We start from the raw sequence: 19,783 nt of genomic DNA, 5'->3' as shown, positions 1-19,783 counted from the left end.
TTATTGCGGGGGAGGAGGCCGCATACGCAATCCTAAATTCCGGTTAGTGCATCACAGAGTTTTTTTGCATCACATCAGAAAATCTGCGCACTTCATGAGTGCGGATAGTGTACTACGTTTAAGTGTACTCATGGAAGTATGGATATTGGAACACAGCATAGGTGTTTGTGTGTGTGTGTGTGTGTGTGTGTGTGTGTGTGTGTGTGTGTGTGTGTGTGTGTGTGTGTGTGTGTCTTTAAGAGAATAGCGAGCCGGTGCGTGATTAAAAGTAGCCCAATAGAGCGGGAAAAAACGCCCAATCTGGCAACACTGCTGAACGTCCTCACGCTCCAGCTTCAACATAAATGAGACCAACTGAAAACAAAGCCTTTAGATTTGTTAGATTGGTTAAATGGTTGGAACGGTTGAATATTGATTTAGTTACGTCGGAACCTTCTCCAGGTGTCCTAGACTTGCACGTGTTTGGTTAAATGTGTGTATGTGAGAGAGTGTGTGTTTCTACATGTGTGTGCAAGCACATGCATGTGTGTGTGTGTGTGTGTGTGTTTGACCTGAATTAAAATGGCTGTGCGAACTTTAAAGAGAACACACACACACACATACACACACACACACACACACACACACACACACACACACACACACAGTCCAAACTTGCATATGCTCAATTTCCCACAAGACATATTGGATCCATTTTATATCTACAAGGTTTGACTGAGCAGCAAAATACACTGATATGCTGTCGCTGAAGGGGAAAATCAACACTAGCGATTTAACAATCAGTGTCGCTTGATCAGCTCTTTTCAGGGAAATCAACTGACAATAGTTGCCATCAAAAAAGCTAAATATTCATCATTGATCGCTGACGCTCGGTTCCACATTGATAAGGAGCTAGAAACAATCTGATAGGAGGAGCACATGACCAGCACAGTTACAAGGGATAATTATGCCTGGGGGCCAACTGCCTCCCAACTGCCTCCCAACTTATATAAGGGGCCCATGGCAGCCACTGTGTGCTGGATGCATTCTGTGGCTTCACACGGTAACACTACACCAGTCAGCTGCTATATGGGCCTTATTCACCTATCGGCCATCTCCGTTCTAAACGCATCATTTTCCCCCAGCATGGCCCCTATGGTGATAAGACCCATTAAGGATCATTAAGAAGTCCACTCGAATGGACCTCACTTCCCAATAGGCTGTGGGGTGGTAAGCATGGGGTTCATGATGTGTGGCTGGTAAACTCTAGTGGCTCCCAACCTTAGATTCAAATGTTCGGGCTGTGCTTGGAATAAATCCAGGGGCAGGACGATGTTATGTACAAAGGGGAACCAATGTGAGAATTGTGAAGTCCTTTTGATGATAACTGTATCTAAAGCAATCACAGAGATCAACGATTACATTTACACGCAGTACACTCTTCAAACAGCGGGAGGAGCCATTGAGTGAAAAATGACAAGGTACACTGCTAAACACATGAATGTACGCTTTAAAGGCTGAGCGACTTCAACATGAGTTATCATATTTAAAACCACTGATAATATGTAGGATAGGCTACTGATCAAAATTTCATGCTGTTAACTATTTCAGTGGTTTTGGTCACAATGAATAAGACAAGAAAACTAAAGCAAATATATTATTCAAAAAGGCATCAATAGTTTTAATAATAGCCTAGCCTAAGCCTATGATAATGGAAGTTACTGAAAACTATTTGAATAGTTAATTAAGTAGGCCTTTACATTCAAATATTTATTTGATAAACAAAAAATATGAATATGCCTCACAATCTGGTTAAATGACAAAGAATAACTCAAATTAAAAAGCCACCAATACAGCTGTCTTAGTTCCTTTAAATGTACTTGCTGGGGGTTTAAAGTTTCAACATTAGAATTGCTTGTCATGAAGGCCTAGGCATTTAGTGACTGCCAACACAAGTTAGCTACTTTAATCTGGAAGCTATGTACCAATGAAATAGGAAATAATGACAGAAGGAAATAACGAGGTGTGTATGTTTGTGTCTGGTTTGTGCAGGTGTGTGTGTGCGTGTGTGTGTGTGTGTGTGTGGTGCGGTCATGACTACCTGATTCCTCTCTAGGCTGTGTTTACCACAGGCAGTTCTGTGTAGAGTAGAGGATGTGGCTACGACAGGTAAAAAAAAAAACAATGCTATTTCACAGTATAGGCCTGCTTGACTTTTCCAACTTTCACACACAGCATGACGTTTATTCAAGCACACTTAAGGTTGTTTGATTCTTGGTTTCGTTATGCACTTGGTGCAAACATTTGTGGTGCTGGGTGGAATCAAAGCATACAGCGGCGACTGCGTCTGATTTCTCCGAAAGAAGCCACGCCGCACCGTGGGTGGAGGTGGGATGTGAGGGCAGCGGTGTCTGGGGTCTTTCTTCTCTCCTGCACCTCACCTCTCCTCTCCTTTCAACAGAACCCAACCACCGGGCCTCTTGGAAGCAGGGGACTCAGGGATGTCTATCACACACACACACACACACACACACACACACACATACACAAACACACACACACACAAAAAGCAGAGAAAAGCACATTTGCACACACAAACATACACAAAAGCACGCAAGCACTTTTGCACACACATAGACATACACAAAAGCACGCAAGCAGTTTTGCACGCACACACATACTCACAAACAAACGTACAAAAGCATGCAAAGAATAGGACACACAATTTCACGATGAAGGTATAGTACCGGATGCACTGCTGTGTCATAACAGAACATGAGCAAAACACAAACAAAAATACACAAAGAGCAATTTTTGGCTTCCCATAAATAATCAACGGACAAGGCTTTTTTTTTGCTTAATTTGTCTGCAGTTTGTTAATGCAGTTTAAAAACCTTACTACGATGCATCCGCCAATGCCTGGAAGTGCTCTTGAAATCCAGGGATTGACGTCACACTGAAAGAACAGCCGTGTGCATGTGAGAATTATGTGGAAGAGCGGGCAGCAGCACGCCGACAAAGTGCTTGTCCTGTGTGCACGTTGTGCGCACATTCTCACTGATAACTTCCACCGTGTGTGTGTGTGTGTGTGTGTTCTAGTTTGTCTTTCAAGATTTAAACGTTGTTTGGGCAAGCGTATGAAGAAGGCTCATGTTGAAATTACTACAGGATGTAGTCAGAGTAGAGGTGTTGTCAGAGTTCTCTTATGTGTAAACTTTTGACATCCTAGTCCTATTTTGCGGTTCAGTATTTAAAGCAGAGGCTTTAATACATGTCATTAAGGAGTAGTTATAGTTGTTGGGCATCTTGCTCAAGGTTGCCTACAGGTTAGGGAAATCAGAGGTCGAACCCAGTACCCTTACCTTTTTGGTGTGAGCTTTAAGACTAAACGGACTGATCCTATTGGTTAAAATTACCTGTTTTAACTCTCTTTATGATAGACTGGCTGAAAGGTTTATCACATTGAAATATCAAGGTAATACATATTCTCAATTCAATTGTCTGCTAATGCTAAGGAGTGTTTCAAGAGACAAGGGCCAAAGCAAACAAACAACTGCCATTGGGTTTTAACCAGTTTTAATTAACCCTGATTACATCTTAATTACAAGTTTTGAAAAAACAACAAAACAAAATAATGAACACGAAAGAACGAAAGAAGAGAAATTCAATGTTACATCATGGTATTAGCTCCTGTCTGTCCATCCCTGTTACGTAACTGCATTGGGGTGACGAGCGAGGAGGAGAGAGGGATGACAGAGAGGGATCGACAGACCTTAAAACGGGAAACAATAAACATCCTTCTCTTCTTTTAAAACAATAAAATTCCTCGCTAAATTAAAAAAAAACTAATGTACAAGAGTGAGCAAGAGAGAATATTATAAAATAAAAAATAATTACAATACGATGACGAAAAAGAGATAAACCTATTCCCCTCTGCCCCTCAGCGATATGCCGCGTCCTCCGCGCTCAAACTCCCCCCATCACGTCTCACAATATCAGGTTTATGTTCATTTTTACACACGTTTCACTTATCTTACACTTGGAGAATTTACTACAAAGACCGAAGGAAGGAGGCTGGCGGGGGTCAAAAAGCTGGGGGAGGAAGGCAGGAAGGCGGGGGTGGGTCCACATCGTCCAACGTGATGCACACAACATAAACAGCTTACCGGGCCAAGGAATAACAATGCAGCGGGAGGAGGTAAATAATCCAGAACAACAACAACAATAATAATAAGAACAATAATCAACAGCAATATTGACATCCGAGAAATAATATGGGAGATCATTTTCTTCTGTTTGTTTAAAAATGACTTGTTAGAGAGAAATGCCATGTTTTGTGCCACTTTGCCCACGGGTGATTTTAAACTGCAGAAGGCCAGAAGCAGGCCCACAGAGAGAGCTAGAGAGAGAGAGAGACAGAGAGAGAAATCCCCATTCAAACGGGTCTCGGCCGCTCTCGTGTCTTGTGCTGTCAGATCACACCACAGTCTGCAACGAGATAGACAAACCAATAGCAAGAAAGGGCGAGCGAGAGACAGACAGAGAGAGTGGGGGAGAGGAGATTCCGTACAGAAAAATACAGAGCCGGAGAGAGTGTGAAAGTGTGAGAGAGTGAGAGAGAGAAAGAGAGCGAGAGATATTGAAAGAATGCAGAGCAGGCAAAAGGGCTGCCTGATCTGTTGCTTAGATATAGAGACTTGTAATAAGGCAGCTGTCAGTAGAGTTACAAACATGGGGATTGTTAGTGGTGAGGGAGTGAGGTCGAGTACACGTGTGTGTGTGTGTTAATGTGTCTGGGTTTGCATGCTCTGACATGCTCCAACCCGCCCCGGACTACTTAGATGAGAGTGATGAGGGGAATTCGATCAGCGACGCCACATATCATGGAGCCAGGAGGTCTCCCCTGCCCCCTGCCCCCTGCCCCCCCCCCCCACCCCCCACCCCCACACACAACCGCTCACTGCTGTTGATCAGTGGACCCAGTACCCCCACCTCCACCCAGGATCTACAGGTCCCCAGTGACATACACTTCTCTGGGACATGGATACGCCAGGGGTGGTGTCACAACGGGCATGTGTGGAATGTGTGGATTTGAGAGGTGTATCTGTATGACTGTGGATGTGTGTGTGTGCGGGAGTTTGAGTGTGTAGCCACATTGAGCATGTGCGGAATGTGTGTGTTGTATTTGTGTCTGTTGGACTCTGAATGTGTGTCGGTGTGCGTGTGCACGTGCGTGTTTAGGGATGAAGTCACGATGAGTACACGTAGAATTCGTATGCTGAATTTGTGAATTTGACCGTTTCCATGACCGTGATGATGTGTGTGTGCATGTCTGTAGTCATGTGTGTGGGTGTGTACATGCTGATGTGTGTGCATGTAGGGTAGAGTAACAATCAGCATGTGTGGAATGTGTGTGTCTAATTTGTGTATTTGACTATATGGCAACGAATGTGTGTATATGTGTGAGCGTGCGCAAGTGCGATTGTGTGTGTGTGTGTGTGTGTGTGTGTGTGTGTGTGTGTGTGTGTGTGTGCATACGCATGTGGGTGTGTGAGCGTGCATAGCTTGAGGGAAGAGCGTTTCAGGTCAGGCCTCGCATGTGGTTCTTGCAGCTTTTTCAGGATATCTTACAGTAATGATTAACCCCTTATCGCCCCCTTCTTGGCTGGCTCGCAGCCTAGACCGGGGCGGGCTGGCGTACCTGGGCCTTAGGTTAACTGGCCTAAGATTAAAGACAGGGTTTCCACTTCACAAATAGCATGAGATACCCTGGGCTAACGCTGATCCGTACACATGGGCTGGAGGCTAGCGGGGGGCTGGCCCCTGAATGGATGTGCGTGGTCACATCGTGAAAAACACACGTTTGAATGATTATCATCGCACAAAAACCTCCAGTGTGCTTTCTCAATTGTTTCTCCTGCTACTGGTCTTATTCTTGTCTTTGACTAAACTGTGCTTTTTTTCTGGCTTATTTCCTATTTAAATAAAAGTAGGAGGAGACGAGGATCCACCCGCACCCTTCCCTGTTATGATAACAACCCCCCCCCCCCCCCCCACTGTCCTTGGTCACCCAAGAAGAATTATATACACATCGCTTATGACCAATCAAAACAACCCCACTTACAAAAAGAATCCTGAATCAGTCATATCATTAAAATGCTATGGTTCTTTAAAATCTCAGTTTCATAATAATTTCATATAGAATATATAAAGATATAGTTTGTACGTATGTGTGTTAGAGCTCAGTTTGGACTTTGTACATGCTATAAAAACAAGGCATTGAGAGGCAATGTGTGTGTGTATGTGTGATTGTGTGTGTCCGAGAGGGTCCGGGGGTGTGTTTGATTCTCTCTGATTCTCTCTGCTGGCCCACGTACCGATGGATGGATAACTGATAAGACATTTGGAGAGGACATTGAGAAAATGTATCATCCCACGACCCAGCTGGCCAGAGACTCAGAGCCAGCAGTGGCCCTCGACCCGCAGCTTGGAAACCTCTGCTTTACAGGCAGGTGGTCTCATGTCTCTCCCCCCACTCTCTCTCTATCTCAAGTCTCAGGACCAAGCAGAGGGTCTCCAAGAGAGATCAGGAGAGAGAGAGAGAAGAGAGAAGATAGAGAGAGGAGGGAGGAGAGCGAGAGGTAACCAAAGTTAATAAGCTAAAGGCAGTGTTGTAGGTGTGTGAGTGTGTCTCGGTGTGTTAGTGTGTTGGTGCGCATAGGTTTGCTGGTTTAGTTTACACTATCATGAGCATGATTGTTAAAACCGCAGAAAACAGGCGAACTGAGCTTCCCTTGCCCCTGGGGAACTCCCAGTGAAACACATGGTTAGCATGCAAGCTATGTTAGGCTACTACGCTAGCAGTCATTGGCAGACACTCAAACCACCCTCCCTCTCCCTCCCTCCCTCCCCCAAGAGAGAGCCTTCCTCCTCTCTCTTCCACTTCCCCCTCCCTGGTGGTCCCAACAGAAGCACTCTACACAACAAACTCCCTTTCCTCCTGCTTTGCGTGGTCTCCGTGTCTCTGGCCTGTTCCATCCATCTCTCAGAGTGAAAGGGCGGCGGGAAGGGGGGTCTCTGTCCGAGTCCAAGTGTATCCAGGGCTGGTCCAGGACAAGCAGAAGCAGGGGGGAGGATAGGAGTGTAACAGACAGTAGGTCTAAAAAAAGTCAAAGAAAGCTTTTCGCTGGAGAGTGTGAGTATTAGAAAAGTGTGTGTGTGTTTGTGTGTGTGGGGGGAGGGGGTCCAAGAGCAGAATAATATTTTCTCTTCTCTTAACGGTACGGTCTCAAGTTCCATTCCCTGGCCACTGGCTAGGCGCTGTGGGGGCGTGTCCATCCAGTAAGTGAGCTGCGATTGGCTTCCCTGAGTGGAGTGGGTCTTGTCAGTTGTTCCAAGCAAAACAGTCCCCCTCCCCCCCCCCCTCCGTCTGCCTAAGGAGGTTTACGTGGTGACAGACAATCACCCCTCCTACGTAACTCCACTCTTGGTCATCACTTCATCATCATTATCATGTGTGTTTTAGATACAGGCACTTTGATCAAAACCCTGTCGTCTCTACAGAGACTGAGCGGCAGGTCCCCTGAGGAGAGACTGATAGGTGACCCCCACCAATGACGGGGTCTGCAAGGCAGGAGAGGTGCTGGGGTGGGCGGGGCTTAGACATTTGTTCTTTTGTTTGTAGATGCACTGGCCGGAGGAGGGGGGGGGGGGGGGGTTCTAGTCCAGGAGGGGAGGAGAGCCCTGCTTAGCCGGTCGGTGTGTGAGGAGTGTGTGTGTGAAGGAGTCTCAGGTGTTCAGCAGTGGTCCCGGGACATTAGTGTTGGGGCTGTGTGTGTGTGTGTGTGTGTGTGTGTGTGTGTGTGTGTGTGTGTGTGTGTGTGTGTGTGTGTGTGTGTGGGTGTGTCCCATCAGCAGGTCTTGTTCTCCAGGGAGAGCTGGGCCGTGGCGCGGTGCAGTTCGGCGCTCACCCTCCGGTGGGACGCCAGCAGCGGGGGCGGGGCCAGAGACCCTTCGTACACCAGGGGGGGCGGGCTGTCTGCGTCCTCCCCCCCTCCTCCTCCTTCCCTCCGCCTCCGGCCGCTGTCCTCCTCCTCCTTGGTATCCACCCGGGCGCCATTCCGCTGCCTCTCCTGCTCGGCCCGCACCTTCTTGTCGTCCGACTCCTCTTGGGACGAGGTCTCCATGCGCTGGTCCTCGCTCCAGCGCCGCTTGAAGCGCAGCTTCAGTGGGATGCACTGGGTGGGCGGCGGGGACTCGGCCGGCTCGCTCTTGATGGCCGCCGCCGTGACGGGGGCGATGGCGCTGGGGGTGAAGGGGGCTGGCGCGCGGTGTGGCGACACGGCGAAGGGTGAGAGGCCGGGCGGGGGCGGGGCCGGCGCCTTGAACACGTCCTCGTCCAGGTCGTCGTCGGGGTGGTGGTGGTGGTGGGGGACGGGGTGGTGCTGCTGCTGGGGCTGGTACCCGTGGTGGTTGAGCTGGAGGTGGGGGTGTTGTGGGTGGTGGTTGTTGTGGCTGCCGTGGTGATGGTGCAGGGCGCTGCCGTTGGCGAGGTGGGGGTGGGTGTGGTTGAGGCGATGGGGGTGCTGGTGGGCGGGGGCGCCCCGGACATTGCGGGCGGAGAAGAGCTCATAGTCCTCGTCGGGGTCCTCCTCGCTGATGTCTGTCACCTCCACCTCCTCCTCTGACTCGATGTCTGAGATGGGCTCCACCTGGAGGGAGGGGGAGGCAGACAGAAGGGGCGGGAACAGAGAAAGTTAGCTTTAGTCATAGGTCAACCTGTGGCGGTGCCAGTCAGGCTTTGTGCCGTGTTGTTTTCCTCCCGGTCGACACTGTCAGACAGTTAGTCATTACCACTCTGTCTTAGAGCCAAAAGCACAAGGCTGGGCCATACCACTAAGTTATGTATTCAATGTCCCTCACCAAGCTAGAAAAATAACGCCATTTGCACTACGTGTTCTTACAGCATTTATTCTGGGGGCGGGAACCGCACCGAAAACATGGGAGAAAGATGTGCATGGTTTGATCTGGGCTCTCACCACAGAGCCTAGCAATAGAGCCTCTACCACAGAGCCTAGCAGTAGAGGCTCTACCACAGCGCAGTAGAGGCTCTACCACAGAGCGGTAGAGGCTCTACCACAGAGCGGTAGAGGCTCTACCACAGAGCGGTAGAGGCTCTACCACAGAGCGGTAGAGGCTCTACCACAGCGCGGTAGAGGCTCTACCACAGCGCGGTAGAGGCTCTACCACGGAGCAGTAGAGGCTCTACCACAGAGCGGTAGAGGCTCTACCACAGAGCAGTAGAGGCTCTACCAGAGAGCCCAGCAGTAGAGGCTCTACCACAGCACAGTAGAGGCTCTACCACAGAACAGTAGAGGCTCTACCCCCTGCCCCCCTACGCCCAGTGCCCGCCTCACCTTGATCTTGGGCAGCCCGGCGCTGTTGAGCGACTGCGTGGACGAGGAGTTGGACACGAGGCCCGAGCCGCCGGCCGAGCTGAGGTCGCTGCCGAAGGAAAGCGAGGAGCCCATGCCCGACGTGGAGGTCCCGGAGGCGGAGGACATGGAGCCCTGCCGGCCGGACCCCTGGCCGTCCCCGCGCTGCTTGCGGCCCAGCGGGGGCGGCTGCAGCTTGAACTTGAAGGGGGACATGTGCGCCGCCTCCTCCCCCAGGTGCAGCGGGTGGTGCGTGGGGTGGGAGTGCGGGTGGGGGTGGGCCGAGTGCGGCGGGTGATGGTGGGGGTGGTGGTGGTGGTGATGGAGGGCCACGTGCGCCAGAGACGAGTGCTGCGGGTGGCGCTCTCTGTCTCTGTCTCGCTCCCTCTCTCTCTCTCTCTCCCTCTCGCCTCCGGCCAGTGCGGCTGATCGCTCGCCCCTCTCGCCCAGTCCTCCCCCCCTCTCCCTCTCCCTCTCCCTCTCGGCGGCCTTGTCGGCGCTGGGCCGGTGGGGCTGGGGGATGACGATGTTGGGGTAGTGCAGGAAGGCCCGGGGGCTCAGGTGGTAGTTGTACACCGACTGGGTGTGGGCCTGCAGGTAGCGCTTCATGTCCTCGGGGTTGAAGGAGAAGTGGGAGCCCAGCATGGGCGACAGGGTGGGGGAGGGGGTGTAGGGCAGGTGGGAGGAGGGGGTCATGGAGAGCGCCGGGGAGAGGGACGGGGCCAGCAGGCCGGAGCCCCCGGGCCCCGGCAGCGGCGACACGGGGAAGGGGGAGATGGGCTCCTGGTGGCCCCTGTGCGGGCCCCGGGAGCCGTGGTGGCCGGCGGGGTTCCCCGCTCCGTACATGCGGAGAAGGGACTCGTGGGAGAGGCGCGGGTGGATCAGGCCCCTGAACCCCACCCCTCCGCCCCCTCCCCCGCTCAGGCCCCTCTCCCCGCCGCGCTCCTCCGCCGCGCCCCCGTTGCCCTCCTCGATCTCCGAGTTGACGGAGGTGCCGTCGCTGCAGTCGCTGACGGAGCCGCGGCCCATGCGGCGCGCCACCGCCCCGAACACGCCCCCAGGGCTGCGCAGCTCCTCATTGGGCGACAGCACCTCGCTGGGCGTGGAGGGGAAGCGGAAGTGGGAGCTGCCGCTGGTGGGCACGGGCGGGGCGCTCTGGGGGACGGCGCTGCCTGGAGGGGGAGGGGGAGAGGGAGAGAGGGGGAGGGGGAGAGAGAGAGAGAGAGAGAGAGAGAGAGAGAGAGAGAGAGAGAGAGAGAGAGAGAGAGAGAGAGAGAGAGAGAGAGAGAAAGAGAGAGAGAGAGAGAAAGAGAGAAAGCGAGAGAGAGAGAGAGAGAGAGAGAGAGAGAGAGAGAGAGAGAGAGAGAGAGAGAGAGAGAAAGAGAGAGAGGGAGAGAGAGAGAGAGAGATTACTACAATGTTGACCCTTGCTTGTCATTTCTTTACATTCATAGCCTAGTAAAAGCCAGTGCAGAACATCTCTCTGAAAACACACACTATTTGCATTTTTGTATCTTATTTGGCTTTCTAGGGGCTTTGGCGATGCAAATGTGTGTTTTCCCAGCCCATGATTTTTTGGTCTGTTTAATTAAATTGAGACAGAACAAAAGTGAGTCAAAAGAGGGATGGGTTGTGTGGATGCTGACCGATAATATATATTGTCTTCTTCCTCGTCTTGCGTGTAATTCTATGTAATCTAGCCATCCTATTGTAGGATTAGGCGTAGCCTGCGCACAGGGCAGACGCACACACAACACAGACAGTCTGGGCGCCGTCCTTACCGCCGGAGCCCACGTCGATGAAGGGGTAGTTGACCAGGACCAGCTTGTTGAAGTTGAACTTGTAGGTGAAGCGCTTGCCCTTGGTCTTGTGCAGGATGCGCTTGTTGTAATAGTACCTGTCACGGGAGAAGGCAAACGTGCATAAGACCAAAAACCACACACTGACTTACTCACAGCGCGTTGTGTCTGATGAATGCCTGGAAGAGACTTTTCACAGAACATATAGCAGAGAGGAGAGAGGACAGAGGAGAAGAGAGTGGAGAAGAGAAGAGAGAAGAGAGAAAAGAGAGAGAGAGATTTAGATGTAGACTTTACTACAATGTTTATGCTTGCTTGTCATTTCTCTACATCCATAGTCTTAGTTATGAACATCTCCCTGAAAACGCCTGTTGTTGTGTGTCTTATTGACTATTTGCATTTTTGTAACTTTCTACGGACTTTGGCAATGTAAAGGTACATTTCCTGTTCCAATAAAGCCCAGGATTTTGAAGAGGCCGTTCACAGAAAATAGGAACATGGTATTGGTCCATCACAGAAAATGGACATTTGGTTTGTGTCAATATTTCAGTTGCTTCAAAACCACCTCTATGGCAGTATTGGTATGTATAGTGGAGTTTGTCTAAACACTGTAAGCAGTTTACCATTCTACCCATAATAAGGTGAAATAGAAACCTTTTAACCCCATTTACAACGACTGCGTAAATGTAATTGTTGAGCGGAAGAGTGATGGAAATATTTTGGATTACCTACTACCTAATAAAAAATCGTTTCACGACCCTTAAGATACAAGGCCAACTTCCCCCTAAAAATCGGTTTTAAATTTTTAATTTCCTAATGAGAACAAGAGTGGAGGAGAGAACGAGAGACAGAAAGAGAGAGAAGGACAGAGAGAGAGGGCAACATGGAGAGAAAGTGAGAGAGCAAGAGAGAGTGGGTAGAGATGTGTGGGGTGAGTTTAATTAAAAGAGGAAGTGGATTAAATGGGAGCCAAACGGATGACGTGGCGTGGAGCCAAAAGCAGCCAACACAAGAGATCAGAGACGGGCTGATGTGGCGTGAAGCAGCATCAGGCTATTCTGAGGCTCACTGTGTTAGACCAAAGGTGTGTGGCTTCAGAAATATACCTATGACTAGATTCAAGAAAACCCTTAAGAAACCTAAGGCAGGGTATTGAAGAGACATTACAAACACGCACAAACACACACACAACCATGCGACGCGCACACACACACAAGCATAAATAAACACAAATACAGAGCCAAATTGTGTTATTCATTCATGCTAGGTGGACCCATCTCTTTATGTAATACAAACTCAGAGCTACCAATAATTCTCCCCAGGCTTTATCCCTTTATATAATGGCTATTCTTTCTCTCTCTCTTTCTCTCTCTCTCTCTCCCTCTCTCGGTTTCCTTCTCTCTCGCCCCCTCGCACTCTTCCTCTATTAACCTTCGTCCTGCTCCAGCTCTTTACGTAATGTCTTTCTGCTTTCTTCCCCGCTTCAGCATCGCATTTATATAACCTCTGGCTCCCTGGCTGCTGACCCTCACACGCTCTGAGAGAGCGGGAGAGAGAGCAACAGACTTCAACATCCATTTTGCGCTGAAAAAAAAAGAGTGAAAAGAAAGAGAGAAAGAATCCAACACACACACACACACACACACACACACACACACACACACACACACACACACACACACACACACACACACACACACACACACACACACACACACACACACACCTCCACTGCACTGGTTGTGTGAGACAGTGTGTCTCTGGCTTACAGACAGACATGGTTCTCTGGCCAACGGGGGCCCCATGAAGTGCTGACATGTGAGCTCTAGTAGTGATATGGGCCCTGGGCCCTGCAGTACCGCCAAACTCAGGGGCCGCTCACTGCCGGTGTGGTAGTTATCTGGGTGGAGGCTGGTCGGTGTCCAGGATAGGAAGGGGTGAAGGTAGGGTGGGTAAAATGCTTTTTAGACGCGTTTGGTTCTTTGTCATCGCCAGGCACAGACTGTTGCGCCTTTCCATTCACTTCATCCCCCACCCCCCGACCCCAACATATTACCCCTTTTACCTCTCTCTCATCCTCACCCCATCACTCACCCCATCACTCTGTGCACTCCTCCTTCTGCTACTCATTTATTCCCTCCCTCCCCTCTTCCCCCGGGCCCTGTTATATGCCCCTGTGAGTGAGTGAGTGAGTGAGTGAGTGAGTGAGTGAGTGAGTGAGTGAGAGAGAGGGGTAGGAAGTGCAGATGAGGGGAGAGAGACAGGACAGGCCTGCTGAAAACATGGGTTTGTGCAGGCACAAAGCAGCATGTCATTTCTGCTGTGAAGGGAGCAGCAGAAATGTGCTGGGTTGGAGGAGGAGGAGGTAGGTTTCCTCGGTGAAGCATAACATAACTGTGTCTAATAGTGTGGACATCACCCTGCTACCTACAGCTCCCTGGCTGTAGCTGACACACGGCTGGCAGGGGAGAGATACGCGATATTACACAGCCAGAGTCTTCTACCAAGTGTTTTCTTAACACATCAAGTCCACAAATTGCTAATGTCATTGTCAACCATAATTAGTATGTTTGTGTGTCCAAGTAAATGTGGTTATTTTTGGACTCAGGCGAAATCCCCACGGCTGTTTGGATTCCAATGTGTTGGATTTGACAGAGTAAATACCTCCGGGCCCCCAGCACACAAGTCAATGGAGTCCAAAGGATCTCACTGTTCATCTCCATCTGACAATGTAAAGTACTACTGATTTGAGGGATGGTTGTGTCTGCAGTAATGTCTGCAGATATGCATTAACGGTCCAATATTAAAGCCAGTATAGTTACCAGTATCATTAGACCAGGCAACTCAAGTTCAAAGCTGACGGGGCTAACAGGAAGTGCGCTAAGCTAAAGGTTGGCGTTTGCTTTGTTGGCAGGGCAGAAGAGCTCAGCTGTGTCTAGCAACCAACACACTGAATGCACGCTGTACGAGACATAAGTTGTGTTTAAGGCACATGACCAAGATCCCCCGATACACACTCACGGGCGGGCACACACACACACACACACACACACACACACACACACACACACACACACACACACACACAGCCCCTCTGTTCTGAGTACCTCTCCCCCTCTCTCTCTCTGTGCCGTCATACAGACAGCCAGTCTTTGAAGAGCATTTGAACTCACTTCAAACGAGAAGAAAGAGATTCTTTGAGCGTCTGTGTTTAGCTGCCCATCGCACATGCCTTACACACAGACGCCTCTTACACACACAAAAGCACACACACACGCAATCACACACACTCTTCGACGTTGCAGTGTGATTGTAACCTTAACTTTGCTACACACATTCTTGCACACAATCACTTCGATTCTTCTCATTTGGAAAGGCACGCACACAGGCACACACTTATGTAAACCCTACAGTTAAATAAGGCTTGGGATTGAACAATACGAGAATGGATTAAAAGAGAGCTTTCTGGGAGAGTGTAGAGGTTTTTTAAGTCCACTGAGTGTTTTGGATACATGATTTTTAGGACAGGATTATGTCTGCCAATACACAGACACAATGTGGCCCACATTAGTCAGACCAGCTCAGGGAAACAGCCTGTTGGTTGTGGAAATAAACAGGGATAAAGAGAGATAGAGTAGGAGAGTGGAAGAGTGAGAAGGTGGGAGACACGGAGAAGGAAATGTATAGGGATTCAGCCTTCTTTAAGAAATGTAATGGTAATTCAAAATAATAGATCTTCAGAGAGTGCTTCATAAAATGCATGTTGCTCATAATTACGAGGACTCCACTACCGTAGTGGATCACAGCTATTCAAAAGTCATGATTTATGGGAACATCAATTACCGGTGTGTACATTTCTTCTGCTGCCTCGAAATAACCGTATCAATCAAGAGGCAAAGACAGTAAATGATGGCAGTGAGCAGAGGTGGTGTAGAAAGTCAAGTGAAATGGACCATCTTGCTATTAATACCACTGTAGTATGATAGCCTTGCTTAATGGAGTATGTTCAATCTCACACACACACACACACACACACACACACACACACACACACACACACACACACACACGCACGCACACACTGTCCTGGGCCATTGTTGGGCTGTAAATAGGCGCTGACCGTGACAGGAAGTTGGGATTACAATACTCCCCACGAGCCTTCTGTTTATTTTCTACCTCTTTCGTCAGCATTGGCTTCTGCGCTGACACACACACACACACACACAGCATTCAAACACACACACACACGTCAGAATTGAACACACACATGCGCAAATGTGCATGTGCGTGTGCTATTGCTGGAAGTCACCAGCTGATCACACTCAGGTTTGTGTGTGCGTGTGTTGGATTTGTGCGCAACAGAGAGATTAATGGGAGATAGCCATGTTTGGGCTGTCTAATTTGGGGATGGGGTGTTGTCACATGCCGTGTGTGTGCCTGCGTGTGTGTGTGCGAAAAGGATATGCTCCGTTTTTAGTCACATCCAGTGTGTGTGTTTGTGTATGTGTGTGTGTGTGTGTGTGTGTGTGTGTGTGTGTGTGTGTGTGTGTGTGTGTGTGTGTGTGTGTGCGTGTGTGTCTGTGCGTGCCTGTGAGAGTGTCACTGGAGGGTGGCTCGTGTGCATGTTCTGCCCGAGTGGTGAATAAAGGGCCTATTCTGTCCGCGGACAATGAGATGCACATAACGCACACGTACGGAAAAACATACATGCAAAGAGACAATAACCACACCGAGGGACAACACACACACACACAGGCCAACACAACGACACCACAGTGGTGCGGTGACGGCCCCACTCCATCCACGCGCAGGGCCCCCTGCGTCCCTCGCTGCCTCCACACAATGGGCCCTTATGGGGTCGAACCCCCTGACCGACCATGGAGGTGTGTGCGTATGTATGCGTGTGATTTACATCTCTGGAGGGCGTACCATTGATAGTGGCTCAAGGAATATAGAGGGCCCTCATTCACCATGGCAAGTGCTCAACATTGTAGTGTACACACATACACATGTCTTGTGTGTGTGTGTGTGCGTGTGCGTGTGCGTGTGCGTGTGTGTGTAATGAATACATGGCGGTGGGTCTGTGTCTTGTGGGAGTCCATGGTGTGCTTGCTAGGCTGCTAATCTTTGCCAGCTGTGCGTGCCAGCCCTGCCCAGCCTCTACCCCGCCCCGAACGACCTGTGACCTGTGACCTGTGAGCTGGATCCAGAGCGGTGACTGGTGCTGGTGGGTCGGGGGGGCCTGCTGGGATCTCTTAGTTTGATTGCACTCATTAAGAAGGCAGGCACTGATCGTGGTCTACCCGGGTTAGGAGGTCATTATACCCTTTGAGCGACTCGGACGCCTTGGTGTGCACACTCCGGCAAACATGTACGTATACGTGTCTCATGGCTACAGACTTATTCTGACTCTGACTCACTCCCTCTATCTGAGTGCGTTAGTGTGTGTCAGGAGAGCGGGAAGGGACATTGTTTAAGGTAGGAGGTCCAGTAAGGAGGCTTGTTGAGGGCCTTGGGCTTGGTGACTGGTGCTGCACCCTGCCCATTAAACTGATATCATTGTTTCTCTCTCTCTCTCTTACACACCAACTGAAGTTCAAACCTGCTCCCTCCTTTCTTTTCAAAGTTCCTTTGGAGAGCAGCTTTATTCACGGGCATAGTCTCAGGAACGCTGCCTATGGGGCTCACATGCAGTGATTTCTACTTCTTTGAGTCTTTGAGTCTTTATTTTAGCGTGATAGCTAAGCATCCACTCTCCAAGGAGTTCTGGATGTTACTTTGTATGCAACTTTGTCCCAATGTACTTCAGATGAGCCTTACCGAGGCAAAGGACATTCCAGTGTTGTTTTGTTTGTCTTGCAAGACAAGGTCTGCTGCTTTGCACAACGTCTGCGTCTGCTGCTTTGCAAGTCAGTGGGTCTCACTTGAGTGGTGTGCATACAAAAAAGGATTTATACTTTCTATATGCCATTCACGATTCATGAAAAACATTGGTGAGTGGGGAATCTTTGACCTATTGTACAAACACATATTATACGTGTGTGTATACATATTATTTATGTACTGAAAACTGTCGTTATCCAACAATAATGGCCAATTCACATCCACCAAAGAGCCTTTTCCTCTAATTAGCCGAGTGTGACTGGGCCTCTACTTGGTTCCCACTGAGGCCCTCAGAACTCTGGACTAAGAAAAGGAGTGGAGGAGCAGGGGCCGACCGACTCCACTGATCAGAGGTCACCAGGGTCACCGGGGTCAGGGCTCCTAATGACCCAGCCAGGTCGTTAAACTGAGGGTTCTTACCACCACATGTGCTCATACATGTGTGATTTATATGCATTGATAAGCAGACCTTTAACAACCTCTGTCTCAGACAACCTCTGTCTCAGACAAAATAATAACCAATGAATACATGAAAATAACTAAATTAAATAGAAATCTAAGTAAAAATGATAATTTTAGTGTACGAGGATTGACAAGGATGAGTCCCTCTTGTTCACAACCAAGGATTCAATCACACACATGAACACACACACACACACACACACACACACACACAAACACACAACGGGGCTTATCTCTACAGGAGAAGGGATTTCACAGCAGTCATGGGAGCGGGGGACTGAGATGACGCAGAGACCACGGCTGTATCCTTCCAACAGGAAAACCAGGGTGCATGTACACACACACACACACACACACACACACACACACACACACACACACACACACACACACACACACACACACTGCCTGATAAAGGGGATTTCTAACATGTGCGTTGCAGACGGGAAAGAATAACATCATCGGGGGTAAAAATAATAATTACAAAGGCAGCACGATTAAAAGTACATTACGGACAGGCATGGCGTTTGAAGTGTGTGATTGTGTATGTGTGATTGTGTGTGAGTGTTCAGAGGGCCACACTGACTCTGGCATTCATTACGAGCACCAGGTTTTCTCCATATGAGCATCACAAGGTGGCCTATATGTTGCATCTCTACACCATATGGGGATAGTTAAGACCTGTGTGTGTGTATGTGGGTGTGTTCATGTGTATGCTTTTAGGCCTTCATTAATCTTCAGTCATTAAACCTCCTGACATTTTTCCATTGATGTGCATATTGAGAGGCTGTGATCCTCCTGTCTGATGTGGTGAGGTGTAGGCCTCTGATCAGGTGTGTGTGCGTGAGGGTGTTTGTTTGTTTACATCGTAATCCACTATGATCCCTTTGTAAAGCTTAGCTTGGGATGACTGTGCAATTTATTGGCAGAGAAGTGGAGGGCCAGGCCTGGGCGATGTGGAGGTGTGGAGGTGGGGGGCCTTGTGGAGCTAGAGGTCTATGGGGCGGTAGAGGCAAAAGGTTTGTCTTAAGGGAGGTGGAGGGTCTGGGAGGTGGAGGGTCTGGGGTGGTGGAGGGTCTGGGAGGTGGAGGTGGAGGTGGAGGGTCTGGGAGGTGGAGGTGGAGGGTCTGGGGAGGTGGAGGTGGAGGTGGAGGTGGAGGGTCTGGGAGGTGGAGGGTCTGGGAGGTGGAGGGTCTGGGGTGGTGGAGGGTCTGGGAGGTGGAGGGTCTGGGGTGGTGGAGGGTCTGGGAGGTGGAGGGTCTGGGGTGGTGGAGGGGCTGGGAGGTGGAGGTAGAGGGTCTGGGGAGGTGGAGGTGGAGGGTCTGGGGTGGTGGAGGGTCTGGGAGGTGGAGGTGGAGGGTCAGGGGTGGTGATGGTGGAGGTGGAGGGTCTGGGGAGGTGGAGGGGTGAGACGGGGGCAGGAGAGCTAACCAGGGCAGCGGCGCGAAGACTAAACCTGTTGGTAATCGGCCCTTGAGACGGGGTCAGCGGCCGGCACTAAGACCTGCTATACATACGCAGCCACGCACTTAGCAGGGCCTGGGATCCCAGGCTGTTGCAACATCAGTGGCCAGAGGGCCTATAAATAAACAGCTTGGTTGATCCCTCGTCCACATTCTCCTGTCTAATTCTGGATGGCTGCGGCGGTGTTGATGTAACTATAAAAGCATGCGGAACCCGTGTTCGCTGCTGTTGCATTAGCAATTGCTTGGTAATTCCCCGCTTCCAACGAAGAGCGAGCATTGAGCATTTGATCTCCACCGCTCTAAGTGAAACACTGTAAGCCCGTCCACTCTGAACTCAGCAAATCAATGCAAATTTCCTCCCCATAGCAGCCTATGCGCTGTTGTTTATAATCACATTAGAGTGCTTATTCAGGACCTCTTGCTCCTGTGTTGATTGGGGGTGGGGCAGATGTGAAGAGGCTAGCTACAGAGAGAGGGCTAGGCTAACCGCAGCGGGCCAGGCGATAGCGGAGAAGCGATACCCGTCGATGCGTGATGTCACCCATGCTGCGCGCCACAGCCGACGGTGTCCAGTTTCATGTATAATGTAACACTAATACGCATAATACCATCGATCGCTCGCAAGCATCAATTATTCAAAACACCATCACCAAACACAGGTGGGTCCTTTTAGGGACGGTAAAAAGCGTGCAAATAATTTTTCAAGCATTTGCTTTGTTATATTATTTAGCGTGTTTCCATGGGTATTGTTGCATTCCAA

At 49.9% G+C, this 19,783-nt stretch overlaps 1 protein-coding gene across 1 annotated transcript in view; it reads right to left on the bottom strand.

Moving 5' to 3' along the window:
- Positions 1-6,931: 6,931 nt before the first annotated feature.
- erfl3 (Ets2 repressor factor like 3) overlaps positions 6,932-19,783 on the bottom strand; it is a 40,099-nt gene continuing 27,247 nt past the window's right edge. The window contains exons 3-5 of the mRNA XM_079745776.1: positions 11,195-11,310; positions 9,396-10,585; positions 6,932-8,690 (exon numbers count right to left, since the gene is read on the bottom strand). Of these exons, the coding sequence (XP_079601902.1) occupies positions 7,890-8,690; positions 9,396-10,585; positions 11,195-11,310 (2,107 nt within the window). The 3' untranslated portion in view covers positions 6,932-7,889. The remainder of the gene's footprint in view (positions 8,691-9,395; positions 10,586-11,194; positions 11,311-19,783) is intronic.

The sequence above is a fragment of the Pollachius pollachius genome (genome assembly GCF_949987615.1).
Source record: "Pollachius pollachius genome assembly, chromosome: 1".
Classification (NCBI taxonomy): domain Eukaryota; kingdom Metazoa; phylum Chordata; class Actinopteri; order Gadiformes; family Gadidae; genus Pollachius; species Pollachius pollachius.
This window is presented reverse-complemented; position numbering and strand designations above follow the sequence as displayed.